General features: G+C 37.5%; 1 protein-coding gene across 4 annotated transcripts; it reads left to right on the forward strand.

The window, feature by feature from the left end:
* Positions 1–352: 352 nt before the first annotated feature.
* On the forward strand, positions 353–12,150 carry LOC131317736 (synaptotagmin-4-like). 4 transcript variants are annotated; one of them, XM_058347316.1, is made up of 13 exons: positions 354–803; positions 1,772–1,876; positions 2,021–2,071; positions 2,452–2,572; positions 3,432–3,553; positions 4,446–4,547; positions 4,708–4,782; positions 5,218–5,297; positions 9,293–9,443; positions 9,531–9,761; positions 10,064–10,360; positions 10,695–10,808; positions 11,585–12,150. In XM_058347316.1, exons 1-13 carry the CDS (start codon positions 699–701, stop codon positions 11,741–11,743), a joined length of 1,713 nt encoding a protein of 570 aa, XP_058203299.1. In that variant the 5' UTR covers positions 354–698; the 3' UTR covers positions 11,744–12,150. The 4 variants fall into 4 exon arrangements, with proteins under 4 accessions (XP_058203300.1, XP_058203301.1, XP_058203299.1 ...); XM_058347317.1 differs by lacking the exon at positions 4,708–4,782 and having other exon boundaries at positions 353–803; XM_058347319.1 differs by lacking the exon at positions 354–803 and having other exon boundaries at positions 1,820–1,876; positions 2,456–2,572.
* The last annotated feature ends 10,683 nt before the right edge of the window (positions 12,151–22,833 follow it).

Consider the following 22,833-nt stretch of genomic DNA (forward strand, 5'->3'; position numbering starts at 1 on the left):
AAAAATAAAAACTGTTTTTATAAGTTTTTTTCTTAGAAACATCTTGAAATTGGAAGAGATAATGTTTTTGTGTAATGATGGTGTACTTGATTGAAGAAATATAGGGACAACTAAATTTGATTATTAACAAAAAGTTGTTAGTTTTAATTATCCAATAATCAAAATTTGATGAGTTGCTAAGAGATTGTTAAATTTAATTATTCTAATGTGAGCTCTTTTTTGATTTTGATTATACCCATGTGGATGCTCTTAGCCGCCGGCCAGGACACTCTGACTGTTTTAAAAAAAAAAGTATAGTAGTAATCATGTGAGAATAAATTCTTCTAGGATAAAAATCAAGTGGAAAAGAATAATGAAAGCTCCAGAATGGAAAAGAAAGAAAAAGAGAATCAAAAAAAGGAAAAGAAAAGAACAGATTACTTTCTTCTAGGATCAACCTCCTCTACAAAAAAACAGCTGAGAAAACAATCATTAAACTTATCAACAACTTCCCACCATAACTTCCCAATCAAAATTCTGTTTTCCCAATCCTCTCTCTCTCTCTCTCTCTCTCTCTCTCTCGTCTGTTTGACAGAATGCCTAATCCAAGAACCTCCGTTCAATGCCGCTGCGGATGATTATCCAAGAAGCTGGCATTAAATTTCTGGGTTTTTTGTATAACCAATTGGTCGGATCCACGTTTTATTGGAGTACCGAATATGTCTTTCTACATTGGGTTTTTCTTCGGTTTTGCTCTGGGCATCGCATTGATAGTTGGCTTCGCTCGTTACGAGAACATCCGATCCAGGCGTCGCTCTGATTTGGTATCTTTTTCATCTCTCTTGATTCCCATTTAGCCATAGTGTATAACAGTATATGCACCGTTAATATATACATACGGGACGCCCGGGCACATGCTATGCATGCACAAATCGTGTTATGCAAAAGATGGAAAGTTGAAAATCCACAATGAAATATGGGATGTGAAAGTAGAAAAGAAGGGAGAAGGAAATTTTGGGGTGCAATTTTGTTGTCATCGTTATTGGCAGTTTCTTTAGGTAGTTAAAAATGGTTGTTTGAGTTATAAATATCGATACAGAATCCTTGGCACAGGAAAATGGCATAATGAGATTTCTTTAGCCGACCAAATTGATTAGGAAACACAACTTAATTTGGTTTGTATACGCATGCACTGTCAGGGACGGAGTTAAGACTTTTTGGATTGGTAGATGGAATTTGGGCTAGTGAGCCATGTTTTGGAGGCCGGCTTGGCTACTTTGTGCATGTTGTGTTACCCGACACATGTCACGGGCCAAAGACTAGGCACGCTTCTAAATGAATGACATGTAAAGGGACAGGGCTGGGCACCCTAGCTAAGTGAATGACACGTAACAGGCTAGGCAGGCGGGGCATTGCACACCTTGGCTCGAAGTGGCCTTGCCCAATGACATGTAAAGGGACATTGAAATTGCCTTGCCTTTCCTGTTGGCAGGCACTGTTAGTCAGTGGCATTGTATGTGCTTGAGTTCATAGTATGCACTTGGTTTTTATTGCAGGCCTAATAGTTGGAGGATAATTTTTTTAAAAACTAGTGGCATAAATAAGAGAATTTTCTTTTTTCAAATCCTATGAGTGCGACCACCACCACTTGCCTCCATCCTTGTTTACACACATACACATGCATATGCTCAGACATGTATATGTTAAGTCGATTGCATCTATTTTGTTCATGTCACTTTGTGCTGATTGAATCGGATTTGCAATTATTTTGATTTATTTTCATATTGTGTAGGCAACAACTATTGCGGCTTTTGCGCGTATGACAGTTCATGATTCAAGAAAGATTCTCCCAGCTGAGTTCTACCCTTCTTGGGTTGTATTTTCACAGCGACAGAAGGTGAGATAAATAGAATTCGTGGACTTCCATGGTACAATCATGGAGATGTATCTGAATGTTTCCTTATACATCAGAGTATAATTGGTGCTCATTGCATGTCAGTATTTCATGTGTAGCTCTAATGCTTCTATTGACCATTTGCAGTTAACTTGGCTTAATGTTCAACTTGAAAAGATATGGCCATACGTCAATGAGGTAATTTTTCATTTTAATACCAACTCTAATGCTTTGTTTGAATCTCAGATGTGGGGACAGGAAAGAAAAGAAAAGGGAAATTGGAAAAGAAAATGAAGTGATAACTGCTAAAATTCTTTTCCTTTGTGTTTTTTGGTATAAGAAAATAGATGTTCGTCAAAAAAAAAAACTTCACTTCTTCTTCTTCTTTTTTTTCTAATTTCGAACAGAGACTGATATGCGTAAGTAGTTTCATTTCCTTCCCCCTGACACATCCAAAATCCAAACATCGTGGAATGGTTTTTATTTTCTGGATTCAAAATGGTGAAGGGAAAGCATTTTCATTTATTTTTGATTTTTTGGTTACTTCGATTTGCATTTTCTGACACATGGTGGTGTAGGCAGCATCAGAGCTAATACGAAGTTCTGTTGAGCCAATTCTGGAGCAATATAGACCGATTGTCTTATCATCTCTCAAGTTTTCAAAGTTGACTCTTGGCACTGTGGCTCCACAGTTTACAGGTTCATTCCATTCCATTTTGAGTTGTGTGTTACGTAAATCCAAATTGTCTAACATTTATTAACATTCTAAAGATGGTTGATTCTTGTGTGATGAGCATGAGAAGCTGTGAAAACATGATAGTGATACTGTGAAAGCTTTAGCTAGAGAACGATTCCCCACACTACTTGTTCGAGTTTTTGATGAGAATATAGTCTTAAATCCACATTGGCATAATTGTTTTATCACCTTATCTAAACTTCTGCTGAATAAAGTTTGCTCATGTGAACCATTCTGTTTTCAGGTTCAGCGACAGTTTAATGTAATTCGCCATACTTAAGTTTGAGGTTAACTTGAAACAATGCATCAGATGTAAAAGGAAAGTTCAGCTAATTCGATTACACTTTTTTTGTCCTAATTTTTCGTTGATTTTGAAGAATTCGGCTGTGCATATCCTCCAGAATACTACCAGAACAGCAGACATTGAGCAACATCATTTTCTCCTGCTGCACTGAAATTCATTTCGACCGAGAATAATATGCCATCGCAAATAGAACACTTCCATAGAATCAAGATGTTGGTTAATGCCACCTTGTAGTGCATTCTCTAATGTTTGGGTCCTTTCCACAGCTTGGATTGGTTGCTCATTCTTGTGTTTTGAGTTTATTATTCACTTCATTTTTGTGGAATTTGTTGTGGCTAGAGGTACTTCCATTGGACGTATTCTTTTGCTAGTGCACTTTTAATAGGTAGACAAAATCAGGTTCAAGAATAAACAACCAAATTGGAGTTACTATTTTAGATTTCTTTGAACAAATATTTGAAGAGAGTATACTGATCTTTTCCAGTTAGTACACTGATAGGAATTGTTGATGTTTTTAGGGGTTTCTATAATCGAAGGTGACGCCAAGGGAATCACAATGGAGTTAGAGATGCAATGGGATGGGAACCCCAATATCGAACTTGACGTTAAAACCAAAGTTGGTGTTGGATTACCGATACAGGTGCTCTTTCACTTATTTCTAGTCTCAATAGTAATCTTGGTTTTGCCTATTTTAAACTATTATGGAGCTAGTCAAACTTCTAATTAGTTTCATAGTTTGCTACTTTGCTCTTACACTTTTCTTATCTGCTCTATTTTATTAACAGTGAATAGTTTGTATATAGGAAAAGAAAAACCAGATAGAAGTACATAACAAAGGAAATCAGTTCATGGACATTTACGTAGGTGGCAGATAAAATCAGATATAACTTTGTGACCAATACATAACACTTTCAGTTGTATCTCTCTAGTTCAACAGTGAATGTATCATTAAAACTTGATTATATGGTATGTATACATATGTCCATTGTCACAATTTTCTCCTGCAAAAATTTAGCAGTGGGAAGACAGTCTTGGATAAGTTGGTATTGGGCTTATGTCTTAACTGTTTTCATCGCGGCACCAGTTTCTTTTTAAGTAGATCTACTTGTTCTTCAGGAACTGGTACTTTTTAACTTTGACACAACAGCTTTGTTACGGATTATTTGAAGTTTTATATTTCGGGTTTGAGAGTCTTTTTGATTCCAAAGTCCACCATCTCCTACGATCCAATGCCTATTTTGCTAGGCTTTACGCTCAAGGGAGTCATATGTGTTTCCCTTGCATGTGTATAGCAACTATGGTCACTGGGAGATTTCTATGACTTGCTACAACTAGAAATACTTTGTTTCTATGTCTTTGTTTGCCAAGTAGTCATCCATTTGAGGATAAATAGTCGGCATGTTTTTCTTTTTCTTGCTCTGAAGGCTTTATAGCCGGCTGAGAAATCTGTATCTCTTCAAATAAAGTATGTTGAACCAAGGTATTTTTATGATAGAAATGTGTTGAGACTTTGCTTATATGTTTTCATCTAGGTCAAAAATATTGGTTTCACCGGGGTTTTCAGATTAATCTTCAGACCTTTGGTTGATGAGTTTCCTTGCTTTGGGGCTGTTTGTTATTCTTTAAGAGAAAAGGTGAGCAATTTTCATCTTCCTCCTCCCATTTTTGATTAATCTATTTTCCCTAGGGTAAAACATCCAGATTTTTTGCATACTTTCAAATATCTATCAGATCATCATAAACAGAGTTACAGATATGTGTCTGAAAGTATCATGCTCTTATTTTTTGTTCTAGAAAAACTTGGACTTTAAGCTCAAATTTGTTGGCGGCGAATTATCAGCAATTCCAGGAATCTCTGATGCCATCGAGGTTTGAGACACTTTGTCATTTTGTAGTGATTCTGCTTGGGCTAGCTAATGTTTCTTGAACAATCGAGTTAAAAACAATATATCTAAATTCAGACTATGTATGTGATCCAAAGAAGCCACAACGGTAAAAATGTGCGAAACCTGATGCCATCGCAAAACCAAATTTTGAGTCGAGAGATGAAGTTAGTGTATTTGTAAAAACACCAGTGCATATATGGTGCACAAATCAATCAACCATATGTCTTCAGGTTTGCTAGTAGAGGTAGGAAATGTATTACTAAATGAAAAGCTTTATTTTGATTGGCTACAAAATGCAATATTATGCTAGCTTCGTTTATCTTCTAATCCTATATCTGTTGCCAGTTACGTTTAATCCATTCAGTTTATGCTATGGATAATATAACAGATAGATGAATCTTTGTTTTCCTTTCTGTAGGAAACGATAAGAGATGCTATTGAAGATTCTATTACATGGCCCGTTAGACAAATTATAACCATTTTACCAGGAGATTACAGGTAAGCTACTTTTGCCAAGATCCAATTTTGCATGATTAAATGGCCTGCTTTTCATCCTCTCCATTTGGCCCCAATATTTATGATATAGAGTCTTCTTATAGACTTGGCTTGTACTTGACATTGTTACGCATGGGAGCAATCTTAATTTTTACTAGGGAAAGGAATTTAGAAAGAATAGAAACAGTTCCATCCGATTTATAAACAGGCATTACATAGTTAAACAACAAAGTATTCTCTAAAAGGAAAAGAAAAGAAAAGAAAAATTAATCTACCATAAAAGATTAAGCATTGAGGATACCTGTTTCTTTCGAAAACCAGAATTAGTCGGTTAAATCATCATTTCAACGACATTGGTTGCTTATAAAGTTGGATTAAAGTACTTTCCGGGGAATTGATCACTCTAAGGGGCTTACGTACCGATGAAACCTGGCATAGAAGCACATCATAAAACATGTGCGATACTTGAGAAATTGTTTTGGTACATCTCCTTAAGAGTTGCTGACAAGAAAGTGCATTGAAGAATAACTGTAAATTGGTTGGTTACAACTGAAATTACAACTAATAATAGGATTTCTGGTTTATTATATCCATTTCTCTCTAATGCCATGAGCGGAAAAATGTTTTACTTGTACTACTAACCGCTTTACACTATCAACTTAAAGTAGAAAGGACAACATAGCATTTCTGTATATTGTTCACTGACTTGAAATTCGCCAAACACCACTTAAGGGCGAAGCTTATTTGGTTTCACATGCTCAATGTGTAGTGGGCCAAACTACACGTCTCCGACAATTCATGTGCTTCAAGCCACCCATGGGACCACAGGATGCTTAGCCGCGGTGTGGTTAGGATGCGACAGGCCGAGCAATGAGAAATGCACCCCCTAGTTCCTACCCATTGCGAAATCACAGTGGATTGCCTGTCTACGAAGGTCAGCTACAACCAAGCCTGAGTTAGGTGGCACTTGTCGTCTCACATCGCGTGAAGCACGCAACGCTCGGCTTAGGCTAAGCCGCTCAGCTTAGCCATCCCCTGTAGGACAACCTTCCTGTCAACAGTTTTCTGCCATACCACAGGTGACGTGTGTGGCGTCACTCGAGGCAGTTACATTGCAGATAATAATGAGGGCATATGGGGTGCCAGCTCATTCACAAAATAGTTATCAAACCCTATCCCTAACATTATGGTGATGTCAGCCGACGCGTGCGAGGCACGAGCTCATACTTGGAGGGCAAGCAATGGAATCTCTATAAATACGGAGTGATGGCAACCCTAAGAGGGACATTCTCACTCACACTCAAAACCCTAGTGCTTTGCCTTTCCTCTGCACTTACTTACTCTCTCGCCGGAGGGCCTTGCTGTAGCTCCTCCGGTTAGGTCTTTTAGCCATATGTTACCTGTGCAGGCTAGGCTAGGGTAAAGAGCTAGGATCCCACCTCACGAGACAGATCCACCAAAGTGGAACCTCACTCCGTGATCAGCAACCCCAAAATTGGTGAACCGGACATGAACACTCTCCGATTTACGGTGGCTTTAGATCACCTTCACCTTACTCCCCTTCATCAAACTAGCATTTAACCTTACAAACTGGGCAAAAATGGGCGGAGAACTCATCGACGGAACCATTTCTGGCTCAAAGAACCCTATCACTCCGCCACAACCACAACTGCCACTGTTGGGCCACATCTCCATCTCAATCCCACCAAGCTTCAACTTATCGCCGGCGGAGGACGACGCGGCGGCTTACATACCTCAGTGATTAAACATCTCCCGGTGCACACCCAGTAGATTCCCGAAATGGAATTTGTTTTCGCACTTGGGGTAATCACAGAGGTAAGGATCCTGATGGTGAACTGCATTGTTGTGCAAAGCCATTCCTTCTTTGGTGAAGCCTTGGAGCACGGGAAGCAGTAACGATCATAAACAATTCGTTGTTGGCGCTTCAGAGACCTACGTTTCGCCATTGTTAGATAGAGAGAATGCGCGGGAGTGGGGGAGGAAGGGAGGAAGGCACTGGCAGCGATTTTAATGGGCATCTCGTGCAAAAGATGACATCACGTGCAGGATATGCCTCAGCCCACATGGGCAAAACTCAAGCGAGGTATAACCGTGCCAGCGCAAAGGAGCCGAGCTGAAATTACAAATACGGGCAACCAGTCAAGCAAGGGCAAAATCCAATCGAGGGTTAAAATTTGAAAAATCAAATAGACCAAAATAAAGATTAGAAAAACAAAAAAATTTAAAGCCACTAACAAATAACCAAAAATTCTACAGTAACCAGTAATGTTGGATTAACCAAAACATTAATACACGTGACGAGAGCAATGTTGTTATGTGATGTGCACTACTTTGCGACGTAGGAGCCGGAAAGTTTCTCGGCCATCTCGTTACATGTATTAATGTTTTGGTTAATCTAACATTATCAGTTACTATAGAATTTTTGGTTACTTATTAGTGGCTTTCAATTTTTTTGTTTTTCTAATCTTTATTTTGGTCTGTCCAATTTTTCCAATTTTAACCCTCGATTGGATTTGCTCTTGCTTTGATTGGTTGCCCCTATTGGTAATTTCAGCTCATCTCCTCTGCATTAGCACGGTTAGAGCTCGCAAGAGTTTTGAGGTAATCTTTTGCACCTAATGTCATCTTTTGCTCTCTCTCCCTCAATATGGCAAAACATAGGTCTCTAAAGTGCCAACAACGAATTGTTTACGATCGTTTCTACTTCCCGTGCTCTAAGGGGTTCACCAAAGAAGGAATGGCTCTGCACAACAATGCCGTTCACCATCAGGGATCCATACCTTTGTGATTTCCCCAAGTGCGAAAACAAATTCCATTTTGGGAATCTACTGGGTGTGCACAGGGAGATGCTTAATCAGCTGCCGTGTCGTCTTCCGCTAGCGAGCCGGAGCTTGGTGGGAATTTGATGGAGATGTGGCCCAAAGGTGGCAGTTGTGGTTGAGGCGGAGCGATAGGGTTCTTTGATCCAGAAATGGTTCCGTCAACGAGTTCTTTACCCATTTCTGCCGAGTTTGCGAGGTTAAATGCTAGTTTAATAAAGAGGAGTAAGCCGAAGGTGATCTAAAGGCACCGCAAATTGGAGAGTGTTCATGTTGGGTTCACCAATAGTGGGGTTTCTGATCACGGAGTGAGGTTCCTCTTTGGTCGTGAGTTGGGATCCTAGCTTTTTACCCTAGCCTGCACAAGTAACACACAGTTAAAAGACCTAACCGGAGGAGCTCCGGCAAGGCCCTTTGGTGAGAGTAAGTAAGTGCAAAGGAAAGGCAAAACACTAGGATTTTTAAGTGTGAGTGAGAATGTACCTCTTAGGGTTGCCATCATTGGGTATTTATAGAGATCTCATTGCTTGCCCTCCAAGTACGAGCTCGTGCCTCGCACACGTCAGCTAACGTCACCATAACGTCAGGGATAGGGTTTGATAACCGTTTTGTGAATGAGTTGACACCCCATGTGCCCTCATCATTATCTACAACGTAACCGCTTTGAGTGACGTCACACAAAGTCACCTGTGGTATGGTAGAAAAACTGCTGATTGGAAGGCCGTCTTGCAGGGGACAGCTAAGCTGAATGGCTAGGCCTAAGCCAAGCGTTGTGTGCTTCACACGATGTGAGACGACAAGTGCGATCTAACCCAGGCTCGGTCGTGGCCGACCTTTGTAGATGGGCAATCCTCTATGATTTCGCAATGGGTAGGAACTAGGAGGTGCATTTCTTATTGCTTGGCCGGTCGCATCCTAACTACTCCATGGCCGAGCATCCCGTGGTCCCACGGGTGGCTTGAAGCACATGAAAATGGTCCGAGACATGTAGTTCGGCCCACTACAAAATGTATGAGAACATTTTCATTGTTCTTGTTCTCATACTTCACTAACAATTTCCATTTTTATTATATGCTCAATGTATGAGAACAAGCTCATTCTTTTGAGTGTGCAAGTGTGTTAAAAAATTCCCTCATTCATCATTTTGTTATGCTTTAGTGATCTAGAGTTGAAGCCAGTCGGAACATTAGATGTCAAACTCATACAAGCCAAGGGGTTAACAAATAAAGACATTGTCGGGAAATCAGATCCTTACGCAGTTCTATTCATACGCCCACTTCGTGACAGAATGAAAAACAGCAAAACAATTGTAAGACAACTGTTTTATTTGTCTATCATTCACTTAGTGTTATTTATATTTCTTCCTGAGTTTTAATATTACTCTGCACTCCTATAGAACAACCAACTGAATCCAATCTGGAATGAGCACTTTGAGTTCATCGTTGAGGATGCATCCACGCAATACTTGACAGTCAGAGTTTTTGATGATGAAGGGGTTCAAGCTTCTGAATTCATCGGTGTTGGTCAAGTGGCGTTGAAGGATCTTGAGCCCGGTAAGGTAAAAGACGTGTGGTTGAAACTGGTCAAGGATTTGGTGATTCAGAGGGATAAAAAAGATAGGGGTCAGGTGAGCTTGCTAAATTTCTTCATAATACTATGTTTTTACGAGATTGTAGTATCTTGTAATCTTACGCAGTTTTTACTGCGGATGCATAAGTAAAACTATCACCGAATTATTCATACAAATAAGCCCAGAATCGAATACTTTGGGGACCATCCGTACAAATAAGCCCTTTAGTTCCTCTTCAACAAATCTTTTCTTTTTCCACAGGGGTCCAAATGTTTTGTTATGGGATTGTGGATAACTACAGCGCAGTTTCTTTTGGTCAATTACTCTGAAAATTATATTAACCATCTCTCTTTTTGTAGGTGCATTTGGAGCTTTTATATTGTCCTTTTGGTACAGAGAGTGGGTTTATGAATCCCTATGACCCCAACTTCCGGTTGACTTTACTAGAGAAGGCCCTTCAAACTGGAATTGATGGGACTGAAGCTGCTGATATTTCAAAATCCGGAGGTCCAAAGAAAAAGGATGTGATTGTTAGAGGAGTTCTTTCTGTAACAGTAATAGCCGCGGAAAACTTGCCAGCTGTAGATATAATGGGAAAATCAGATCCCTTTGTCGTAGTCATAATGAAGAAATCCGATCAGAAAAACAAGACCCGGGTACGATTTCCATTATCATGTTGCTGATTGCACACCATTTGTTGTTTTGAAGAATAAGTATTCGTTGGAGAAATGCTCCAGGAAAGCCACTTTGTTAAGCATCTCATTCTGCTCTTTACTTTTCAATGTTTTCGCCTTTTCGGTTGTGTGCTGCATACGTTGTTGGGGGTATCTTCAGCTAAAACAATCATTTCAAAGTTCCAAGTCCCCTTCATTCTGAAAAAACAAAGAGAAAAAGGCTACCTCCCTAATTTGAAGGTTTTATTACACCATTTAACAACTGTTGACGCATATTCTTGTCTAATGGAAGTCATGAAACCTGTTATTTCCTCAGGTTGTGAATAATACCTTGAATCCGGTTTGGAACCAAACATTTGACTTTGTCGTCGAGGACGGCTTACATGAATTGCTGATTTTGGAAGTCTGGGATCATGACACTTTTGGGAAGGTAACTAACTATCCATTGATAAGTCCCTTTAATCTGTTAGTATTTTCTTCCTTCTATGGTTGAAAGCTGGTTTTATAGGAATTGATTGATTACTTAGGATAAGATTGCTATTTTCTGTTTCATATTCTGTTTTCAATTTTCAAAGACAACGATGAGTTCTAAAACACAAATCTTTTTCATGTCTTTTTCATTTTCGCGTAAAACAACAGTTTTGGACATCCTTCTGATATTTTCTGAGAAGTGGGTTGGTTTCAGAAAATGTTCTTCTAGCATATTTGACAATGTGCAGCACAGCACAAGATAGCTCAATGCCTCTTGTACTGTTTGGTGATACTAAGAAGTACACATGGGGAACCCCAAGCGGTTTGGTTGAGTGGGCACGAGAAAGCAGTACGTGCTTGTCCTCTATGAGGTCACATGTTTGAATCTCACGGATGCCAAACATTTCAAACCCTGGGGTCACTGGAGGGTTTGCTCGGTCACTAATTTCAGGGCTCCAGAATTAGTCGAGGTGTGCACTAGTTGGCTTGGACATCCGGTTATAAAAAAAGAAAGAAAGTACATGTCGGAACATTTTATTTGTATTGTTCTGTTTTATGCTGCATAGCTACCTTTTAAAATTTGAATGGCCCCAATAATTTTACATGCTAAATCCACTTTGAAACATACATAAACTAATTCCCCGGAACATAATTTTTCTGCTAATTTTTTATTAAAAAAGACGGTTATTTATTATTTGTTTTTGAACTACACTAACTTGAACTAACTTTGTTCAGGACAAAATGGGAAGATGCATCATGACACTCACTAGGGTTATATTAGAAGGGGAATTCACGGATACTTTTACCATAGATGGGGCTAAATCAGGAAAGCTACATTTGAATCTCAAGTGGAACCCACGGCCAATCTTTCGGGACGAATTACAACGGTCATGACTGGATTTTTTCCATGAATCGCGCTCATATTGGCCTATTATTAGCGAGAATTGTTTTGAGATTTACTTTTTATTCTTCAAGCTGATATGTAAACAAAGAAGCGCGTGTTGTTGTAGATATACTATGAAATTAAAAAACATAAGAAGAAAGAAATACCTATATTACAAAGGAGAACGGTTTTACGAAATGCCTCTCTCCCAACTGTCCTACATTGGAAGGCTGTGATTTGACCGTGGTTGAATCTTTCATTTGATCTTAGGGTCCAGATTCTGCCTGAGAGCATCGGTCTTTCTACATTTTTGGCTAAAAAGTTTGTTAATGTATGCATTAGGGTAAAGTTTGTTAACTTTATTCTTTGTATGAGAATGCTCAAGGGGTAATTTAGTCCATTTTGAAAAGTGAAGAAAGCATTCATGGTTTTTTTTCCTTGACTTGTTTATTATAGCAGAGGAATGCAGCTATTTTCATTTTGCTTTGGCTTTTGACCTGTTACTTTTTTTATTTTTTATTTTTTTGGTACTTCGGAATATTTTTGACCTGTTACTTATGAATGCTTATGAAATGCAGAACTTCATGAAAACCAATAAAGTTAGTGATGGATTATTGAAAATTGATAGGTTAAAATACATTTTTCTTGGGTTTATTTGAGGTGTGAATTTTAATGATATTTGTGTCGTATCTTGATGCTGATACTTTTCAAAATTTCCCGAGCCCTAGGTGGGATTACCATTGGGTGGCATGCCGGTGATGACGATGATCATAAAAGTATGGTTTTCTAAAAGCTAGATACTCTGTTTATATGAGAACAAAATGATAAGAATAATATATAAAAAAAACTTCTACTTTATTATATTTCAACAGTCTGGCTAATTAATGGCTACCTAACTAAGTTCCTAATACCTAAAACAGTTCACCTTTCGGGAACTTATATGTAATGCAATTCTATAACTAAAAACAACTTTACAAGCATTATTCTTCCTTTTATGTATTAACTTGGTATTTACAAAAACGTCATCCGAAAAGTACAAATAATCTCAGCCGTAGGATTTTTGGATCTTCACTTTAAAATTCAATCTCCGACGTCAAAACTGGCAAGGAGTACAGCTGTGAGAGAGACATTTTGCAAAACCGCTCGCCGTTGAGATATAGATTGGCATAATTGTATCGTATCTCTATCTATATCTCACACTGATATCCATCCTTCGAGAATTTAGGCGAATAATTTTTAGGTCATGTATAATTGGAGGTTGTTCAAAGTTGAAAGTCAAATAAGTTGTCGCAAGTTGAAGCTTCTTTTTTGTGTTGTTAAAATAAACCATTTAATTTTCAAATCTTCTCTTTCATGTTGTTAAATAAAATAATCCATTTAATTATCAAATCGACGTAAACCCTGTTTGTTGGAGTATAAGTTAAAAAATTAATTAATGATAGATTATTTGGTAAGAACTTGACATTAGTCATAAACATATTTGGTGCAACTTTTTATAACCTCGAATAGAAAGTTTGAACTATTTAGTTAAATAAGTTGTAGAATAATTTATTATCGAATGAATGATTAGATTGTCTTTATTGATTCTATATATACAAGTACTCGTGTGTATTTTTTTGAGTGATTTTTCAGTGTCGAGCGGGTATACCCTACGTGGTATCTGTTCGGCGCATTCGAGCCATTCGATATACTTTTGAACGGCTTGAATTAAAACTCTCTCTCTCCTCTCATCCCAACACTTTCTCTCTCATTTTTTTCTCTCCAAATTTAAGTCGTTCAAACATGTAATGGATGGCTCGGATGCACAAGTCGTTCAAACATGTAATGGATGGCTCGGATGCACCAACGGACACCACGTGGTACCCGCTCGGTACTGAAACACGAGTAAAAGCCACAAATTAGAGGCTTAAAATAATCTCACTTTCTGAGTCAGATAAGTTGAAAAGGCTAAATTAGTAATCATCTACAAGAGCTAGCAAATACTCTTTTAGATTTTTTAAAGCAAATAAAGTAAGTCAGTCAATATTATAATAAGAGCCTGCTTGGATGGAGCCAAAAGGGGTGGGGAAAAATAAGAAGGGGCATATGGGAGGGCCCCATCCCTTTTTCCCCGTTTGGTATCCAAATTAATTCCCTAATAATTTTTTATCCGCTCCACGTTTTCCCCTCTTCTCCGGTTTATCCAGTATTATATTTGGGCTCCTTCTGGGTCCCTAAAAATAATCAGGCTGTGGAGGGTGTTTTGTGGACAAAAATACCCCACGTTATCCCCTTTCTCCATTTACCATTCACCCAACTTTTACTCTCCATTCTACCCAAAATCATACTTTCCATTCAAACATATCCTAAGATTCTTTATTTGAAGTATTTAATTTTTTAATTATATTTTTTAATATATAGACGGCGTAAAGAGGTTGAAAAATAAGTGTTCCAAATTTCAATCTGTTTAAACCGGTGCGAAGATCTTAGTTTTCTGATCATTTTATCCTAAATGGTCATTATTAAATTTTGACTCTAGGTCTCTCGTTGATTAACCCTAAGAAAGTTGGAGAATCAAATATCTCTTAGGGTTAATCAACGAGAGCCCTAGATTCAAAATTTAACTATGACCACTTAGGATAAAATGATCAGAAAACTAAGATCTTCGCACCGGTTCAAACAGATTGAAATTTAGAGCACTTAATTTTTCAATCTTTTTAAACAGTTTATATAGTAAAAAATATGGTTAAAAAATTAAGTATTCCAAATTTCAATCCGTTTGAACCGGTGGAAAGATTTTAGTTTTCTAATCATTTTATTCTAAACGGTCATAATTAAATTTTGACTCTATAACTCTTATTGATTAGCCCTAAGAGATATTTGATTCTATGACTTTCTTAGGGTTAATCAACGAGAGCCTTAAAGTCAAAATTTAATTGTGATCATTTAGGATAAAATGATCAGAAAACTAAAATCTTTCCACCGGTTCAAACGGATTGAAATTTGGAACACTTAATTTTTTTTTAAAAACCAAATTTTATAAAACAATGTTTAATAATAATATGAAATTCGTTAATTTGTTAGTAGAAATAAATATTACAACTTAAATTGTGAAAGAATAATTAAATTTGCAATTATATATAAAACGTAATACATAATTAATTTAGGGACTGCACAAAGGCAAAAGTGTCATTTGACAGCTTAATTCCTCTTCTCTAGTACCTCATCCAAACAACCTACTATTTAATCTCCCTCCATAAACGTCACATCAATGTGGGTCATCCCTTATAAATTAATACCTCCTACTATCTTATCTCCCTTATTAACTAATACCTCCAATTTTTTTTCCGCATCCAAACGGGCCCTATAAGCGTTAACAAACGGGGTCTATTTTTTTGCCCTTTCCTCCTGTCTATTCCTGTGCTCGGTAGCTAGGCTTCAAATTCAAGATGTTTAAAGTAGGGAAAGGAAATAGGGAAAGGAACACGAAATAAAAAAAAAGAGAAACTTATTTACGGAGAAAACTTGTTTATGGAAAACACGCAATTTCATCCGTTCGTTTCGACAATCAACAATTGAGAGGTGTTTTTACTGTGACCGGTAATAAATCTCTCTTATTGTTAATAATTTATCACTTTATTTTTAATCTACATTGTTCCGAACACTTTTGAACAGTCAAGATTGGTTTCCGTAAATAAAATATTTTCCCATAAAAAAATATATAGAAGAAGGATACACTCACAGGATGCCAAACATATTGGTTTCGTCAACGAAATGGAGAAGAGAAGAAAATGAGTAGGTCGTCTCGTCTTCTTAGGAACAGACGTGATTACTTTTTTTACTTTTTATTTATTTATTTTGTGCAAGAGTAACAAAGATGTGATTCTAGTTTAGGGTGCATAAAATACTGGCATCTATTTGATGTAGGGCGGATTCAGACTATCCATCTCGATAATTAATGATTGCGATTTGCTAAAGCACTCTTATCGTTTAAAGTTAACTCTTATCGGTAAGAGTTAACAAACATATTGGAATTATTGATTTCACTAAAATTTGTATTTGTCCCAAGGCATTTCCACTAAACAATAAGTTGTGGATCACAATTTTTTTAATTTTGTCCTTATTCAAATTTTTTAAATATATCAGAGTTGTTCTGTGGGTTATCTGCTGGATGTTAGGCCATCCACAGTGGTATAACCAAAAGACAATTGTTGTTAAAGTTAACAATATTTGTGCAAAAAATGGCTCACAATGGTATAATCAAACTTAGCAACATTTTTAGAAATAATCAAATTTTGAGCTTTGGATAACCAAAACTAGCAACTTTTTTCAATAATCAAAATTTGTGAACCCCACACTACATAAGTTAACTAGTTCCAAAATTTATATACACGCGTATTTCAACTACTATTTTATTTTTCTCTTCTTCACTTGCTTTATATCTTCTTCATTTCAACCACAAACTGTTTCTCTTTCTTTTCCTCCAAAAGTGAAGCTCATATTTCTCGATCATCTATAATTTAACTCATCGTTGCTGGATTAAGGTATTTTACTCTTCTTTTACGTTTCTGTTTTAGGCTGCATTCTTATGAATTTAACCTAAACTTAACTTAAATCTGAAAATTATTTTTATTTGAATTTTTTCGCATTTTTTAGTTTTGCGCCAAACTTTTATAGGTTATTAATTCGTCTCAACGAGAGGAATCGGGAAAAGTGTTTTTTTTTTTTTTTACTTTTGCCCAAGTATTTTAATAAATAATCACTTTTTAGCAAAAAAAATTGATTTTTTCGACTAAAAAGTGGTTATTCATTTTTTTGTTCCTCCCCCTATGGTTGAGTAAACAAAGAACCTTGCAAAAAAAAAAAAAAAAGAGGAAGAACCTTGCATGTTTTTTCAAATTTAAGAACACATCTGATTTTTTGAGTGGTGGACTTGTGATATAGGCTATAGGAATAGGAAGAAAAAAAAATCGGTGTTGTTTTGATAGTTAACACTAGAAAGAACACTATATATTCGATATATTTTTGCCAAAAAAAAAAACGTAATGGAGGGAAGTGAATGGCGGGAAACAAAAGGGGAGAGAGAGATTGTGTGAAATTGTAGTGGACCCCTTATTTTGGTTATGGACTAGAAGTGACCATTGTGAACCTCAACATTGTTAAGCTTAACAATCTCTTAAGTGAATAATCAAAAGCTGATGTGTCAACTTTTGGTTATCCATTTTTGATTATACCATTGTGGATGGCCTTAGACAGCTTTCCTCCAAAACTTATTGTTTCCCACATTTCTGCTGGGTAGGCGTGAGCGAAAAATCAAATAGCGTGTGCATGAGCGCTGGCATACCAGGACTTGTCGACGTTCAACGTATGAAAGACGAGGGCACCTCGATCTGACTTCATATGTGATACGATTGCGTGTGACCCAAAAGGTGAGGCCACAAAGAGGTTCGTAGTTTGCCAATTGCCACAATGATAGTGGACTTAGAATTTTCCAAACGTGTGAGAAAAAATAGAGAACATGAACGAAAAATAAGAACTTTATTATATCAGAATAATAAGTTGACAGGTACAACGAAAGGATAAAAAATCCAATTTACTTGATGAAGTAAAATGATTGAGACAATTGGAAAAGTAAAGATAAAACAAACTTTAGTGAAAGTTTGAGTGATTGGATAAGCGCTGAGCTTGATTGATATATGAACTCCAAATAATCCATTGGAACTCCTATTTATAGCCTTATAGGGCCAAGGTAGTTTTCCACGGCTCTTAAGCAGTGAACGGGCTTGCTCTTCTTGTTGCCATCTGTCCCATTAAAATCTCTCTAAAAGCAGGCCCTTCTGTATCAATAGTAGATCATGGGTGGCAGTTGAATTGGAAACCCACCGAACGTGGGGTATATCTATGCTTGCCATTTTCTTTTAAATTGAAAATAACTACCCATGCATCCATAGTTGTCTCCACTTTTGGAGAGATATGGCCAACTGTTTGGTATTTCCACATGTATGTTTCCGAACAAATCACCATGAAGGAAAATTTACCGGTGCATCTCGCTCCACTTGAATTTTTTTTAATCGGATCTCACTCCAAATCACAAAATTAATGTGGTCCATTAATTTTTAACTCGAGAAACTCATAAATATCGGCCCAATTTAATTAACAATTAATTAAATGGCCCTTCAGCTCTAGTCTAAGGTTTAGTGTCAAAAACGGGTGTGAACAATGCCCTCAGGCCTTGATTCTTTACTTTTAGGATCAAGACGTGTAGAAAAAAAAAATATTTTTGGCATCCAAACAAGCATCGAATCTTGTTTAGCATATCTTCTCTTGTTTGCCTTGCCTATAGATTTAGTAGGCATTAGACATTTTTTAGGTGTTCTTCAAGCCTTTGACAAAATTTTTTGAATTCAGACATTGGAAGGAGTCTACCTACTCTCATTTTGTTGGATAGGTGTTTCAAAGGCCTCTCTTAGAGATAAAGGCCACAATCTGCATCCTCTAAGGCTTTTTAGAGTGATTGGATGATACTCATGCCTATCTCAAAGCTGAATCTCAATGTTGTTGCCTTTTATCAGGCCTATTTTACACCACTAAAGGCCTGTGTTTAGGGCTAACCGTAGAAAAATGATTGAACCATGAAAAGGCCTGGCAAGGACTGAATCTCATATTGGAAGAACTGAACCTCCGCTTTGAGTGCTCATAATAGTGATTCAGTCATACGGGAAAGGCCTGAACTCTTGCATAGATTGCTCGTAGTATTGGCTTAGGCGTAGATGAAGAGCTCTAAAGGCCTTTGAACCTATAGCAAAAGCTTGTGTACACCAATAGAGTTCTGTGTCCAAGCTTGGTTGTAAAGAAACCATAGAACCTTGAAAAGGCCTAGGAAGGACTGAAAATAAATTTGAAGGTCTAAACCTCTCCTTTGAACTTTCACGCACGCTTAATGAAATAAAAAGGCCTCTACCTCTTCGGAAAAGGCCTTGTAAAACTCTGATAAGGCCTACTCAAGGACTGATAGATCATGGCCGAACATTTTAGAGGTGCTTGTTCGGCCTATGAAGGACTTTTCTTTGTTCTTAGCCCTTCTTGACACCACTTTGGCATTTTTGTGTAAGCAAAGTGAATAACACTCGCTTTTGGCGTGCCCCACAAATCCAACGCGGGCGCAATTCTACACATTTAAGGCCTAAAATTGGCCTACGCTTATAATGCCTTTTGGCAGTTTGGGCAATGCCAAAAAGACCTTCATGTACTGGGGGAGGAGGGGGATCTCCGATTACAAATGAATCATAATCAAGCCCTGGAGTGTCGTCGCTTTCCTCTTCTTCATTCAATTCGTCCTGTTCTGGAATGGGTGCAACATGCAATTTAGCCCTGCCTATTGGGCTGATGGCAGGTCTGGATCGTTCTTGATTTTTATCTGTTATCTACTCACTGCTCATGACTGAATCTGGATGTGGTAACTCTTCAGACACTTGAGAAAGCTTCTGAGAGGAAAGAATGAGTTTATCTTGCCTCATAATAGGACTTTCTATTTTCTGGCTTATCTCAGGTCTGAGATATTGCTCCCTTTGCGTTGAAACAGATCTATCTTTTCGCTCCTCCAGGCATGGGAAATAGCTTACCATCCAAAAGTTTTTGGAATACTCCTAAATGTTGGTTGTTGCGCTCAGACCTGAGACTGTTGCCCCTATCATTTTGATGTTTATCATCCAGACCTTGGCATCGTTCGGGAATCCTCAGAGGACTAAGCTGAGAACTTTACCCCCCGAGTTCAAGTCCTTGGCCTCCTTGGCCCCCGAGTGTAGGGTTTTTGGAAGCTAAGGGTTGATAGAAGCTTGGAGGTTTGATGTGCTTGCTAGAAACTTGTTTAGACACATTTAGGCCTAAAGTTGAGCCTAAACTGCCAAACTGTGACAACAGTGGTGGAGTAGGAGTTGACTTCATGTATTCAATGGTGTTTTTGGAGTTGATTACCCATTCTTCAATCTTACGCAAAGATGCATGCAAGGGATCTATGAAGTCCTGTGAGAGTTCTTTGTTGAATGCAACGGTACAGGACCTTAGTGCTCATATTTTCTTCAACTTGTCCCCCAAAGGTCTAAGTAGGAAGATCACCATGTCCACTATTTTGGAATTCATGCTGTTCGGGCAGGTTTGAATACATGATACGTGAATAGCCATGTGACTTGGCACTAAAGAGACGGTTTACCTCATAACATAATTGACGATCCTCATCTTCAAGTCTTCGAATTGCATCATTGTAGTAGTTTTTTTGCGTTGATATACCCATCCTCCATATGGTTTAGTCGGAGCCTTTCTATGTCGAGACGGTAGATTTTATCTTCAAGCTCGTTGACTTTATCATCGCGCCAACGAATTTCTTCATTCAGACGCCGAATTTCAACATCCAATTCAACGTATTGAATTGTCATGCGAATGAATCGGCGTGATACCCCTTGAAATGATTGGGGTCCCACCGGGCTCACTAAAATATGTTTTCCATTTTTCCGCTGGGTAGGCGTGAATAGAAAATCAAATGGCGTGTGCGGTATGAGCGCAGACGTGCTAGGACTTGTCGACGTCCAACGTTTGAAAGGTGAGGGCACATCGATCTGACTTCATATGTGATGCGATTGCGTATGACTCAAAAGGTGATGCCATAAAGAGGTTCGTGGTTTTCCACAACGATAGTAGACTTAGAATAGAGAAAAAATAGAGAACATGAATGAAAAGTAAGAACTTTATTATATCAGAATAATAAAGTTGACGAGTACAACGAAAAGATAAAAAAATCCAATTTACTTGATGAAGTAAAAGAATTGTGACAACTGAAAAAGTAAAGATAAAACAAATTTTGAATGATTAGATAATAAAGTTGACGGGTACAACGAAAAGATAAAAAAATCCAATTTACTTGATGAAGTAAAAGAATTGAGACAACTGAAAAAGTAAAGATAAAACAAACTTTGAATGATTAGATAAGCGTTGGGCTTGATTGGTATGTGAATCCCAAATAATCCATTGGAACTTCTATTTATAGGCCCAAGGTGGTTTTCCACGGCTCTTAAAGCAGTGGACGGGCTTGCTCTTCTTGTTGCCATCTGTCCCATAAATCTCCCTAAAAGCAGGCCCTTCCCTATCAATGCAAGATGATGGGCAGCAGTTGAATTGGAAACCGACTGAACGTGGGGTATTATATCCATGCTTGCCATTTTCTTTTAAATTGAAAATAAACTACCCATGTATCCATCCATAGTTGTCTCCACTTTTGGAGAGATATGGCCAACTGTTTGGTATTTCCACGTGTATATCTCCGAACAAATCACCATGAAGGAAAATTATCCGGTGCATCTCGCTCCACTTGAAGTTTGTTTAATCGGACCATGCTCTAAATCACAAAATTAATGTGGTCCATTCATTTTTTGGAAAATGACGGCCTAGGACGTGTTTGGATAATTAATATCCGTCAAAGACATTTTCAACATTAACAAATGTTCTTAGCTTGTCTTTGGCGGGTATTGATTATCTAAACACGTCGTTGGCCGTCATTTTCCCTTCATTTTTAGCCCGTGAAACTCATAAATATCGGTCCAATTTAATTAACAATTAATTAAATGGTCTTCCAATGCTAGTCCAAGATTTGGTGACGAAAACGGATGTAAACACTTATGCAGCAAATGTGGCCGGTGGTTGTGGAGGCCCCGGATGGAGGTCGAATAATTTCTGTCTTCCATTTGAAAACAGATGAAGATCTTGCTTTGCTAATGCAGTTTCTTAGGGCGATTCGGGTGTTTTGATTAATTACTGAATTCTATCTGATTTGGCCTAATAAGACGAATGGTTTTTTTTTTTTTGTCATTATTTAAATTTTTTTACGCATTTGTTAGATTTTTTTTTTAGATTAATCGATTTTTTTTTATTATGAATTATTGCTTCGCCACAACAACGGGAACCTAAAAAAAATAAAGAATTACAATCGAAACCCAAATTTTTTAATAAAGAAAAAAATAAGCCAATTTTCGTCTTTATTAAAAAAAATGAATTTTGATCGTAATTTTTTATTTTTTTGAATCTTCTTGTCATGACGAAACAATAATCTACAAAAAATCGACGAAAAATTGACAAATCTGAAAAAATTTGAATATAGACAAAAAAAACAAGCCATTTGGCTTATTAGGCCAAACTAGGCAAAGTATTTTTTTTTTGCCATATGTTAATCTTAATCTACAAATCCTATGGAACTTGTGCATGAGAGTATGTAAGAAAGGCCAATTGCACTCCATTCCACTTGCAAAATAGACAGAGTCTAGAGAGAGTTTTTGTACTCCTATCTTGTTTGTGATTGTTCTTATTGCACGTCCATTATAATTTCATACGCTTCCTAATATCTCCTATCCTTATTTACTTATAGACCCACAATATACGCATATAATACAATAATGCCCGTTTTCTCAACCTATCCCATGGGCTTTCCAAATCCCTTCTCTAAATAAAGTCCTTGGGGAGTGGATGTTAGTACAATATAACTTATGAGAAAAACTTTTAAACGGGGCTCCCGTAAATCAAGTTTACGGAGGCTAATCTCGGTCATCAAATGTATTTTGCACGATCCAGATTAAAGATAAACTATTAACGGTAAGAAATATTTATTACTGGTAATAATTTAAAAATTTATCTCAACTGTTGATTACTGAAACGGACGGGTGAGATTACGCGGAGCCGTGAATAAGTTTCTCTCATAACCTATATGTCTATTTTAACTACTCTATAAAAAGTTCAGGAACATAAATGTAGAACACAATTCCGAACACAAATACATCTTGGACCAATCGATGTGTGCAAGCTCATATGCATTCAACGGCTAGGGATACAGTTGGGGGGCGGAACTGTATTTTACAATCATGTTCGTAGCATTGCCCTCCAACTAATTACAGTTAGCAATTTTTAAGGAATGTGGTCTCTGTCCAAGTTAATCAAGTCATTAGCACGTACTAAGCATTTGGCAATAATGCTACTTATACAATAATCCAAACACAACAACTAACACAACCACTCATATATATGTGGGATTCATACATAGTAGTATGCGTGGAGCTCACATGTATGTGAGAGGTTGTGTTTG

The sequence above is a fragment of the Rhododendron vialii genome, chromosome 2a (genome assembly GCF_030253575.1).
Source record: "Rhododendron vialii isolate Sample 1 chromosome 2a, ASM3025357v1".
Lineage (NCBI taxonomy): Eukaryota > Viridiplantae > Streptophyta > Magnoliopsida > Ericales > Ericaceae > Rhododendron > Rhododendron vialii.

What these genes read in the sequence shown, in the direction of transcription:
- LOC131317736 (XM_058347316.1), top strand. Translation starts at nt 699, where the DNA reads ATGTCTTTCTACATTGGGTTTTTCTTCGGTTTTGCTCTGGGCATCGCA. An exon ending in TATGGCCATACGTCAATGAG is followed by an intron (nt 2,072 to 2,451) that starts GTAATTTTTCAT and finishes ATGGTGGTGTAG; the next exon opens with GCAGCATCAGAGCTAATACG. An exon ending in GTTATTCTTTAAGAGAAAAG is followed by an intron (nt 4,548 to 4,707) that starts GTGAGCAATTTT and finishes TTTTTGTTCTAG; the next exon opens with AAAAACTTGGACTTTAAGCT.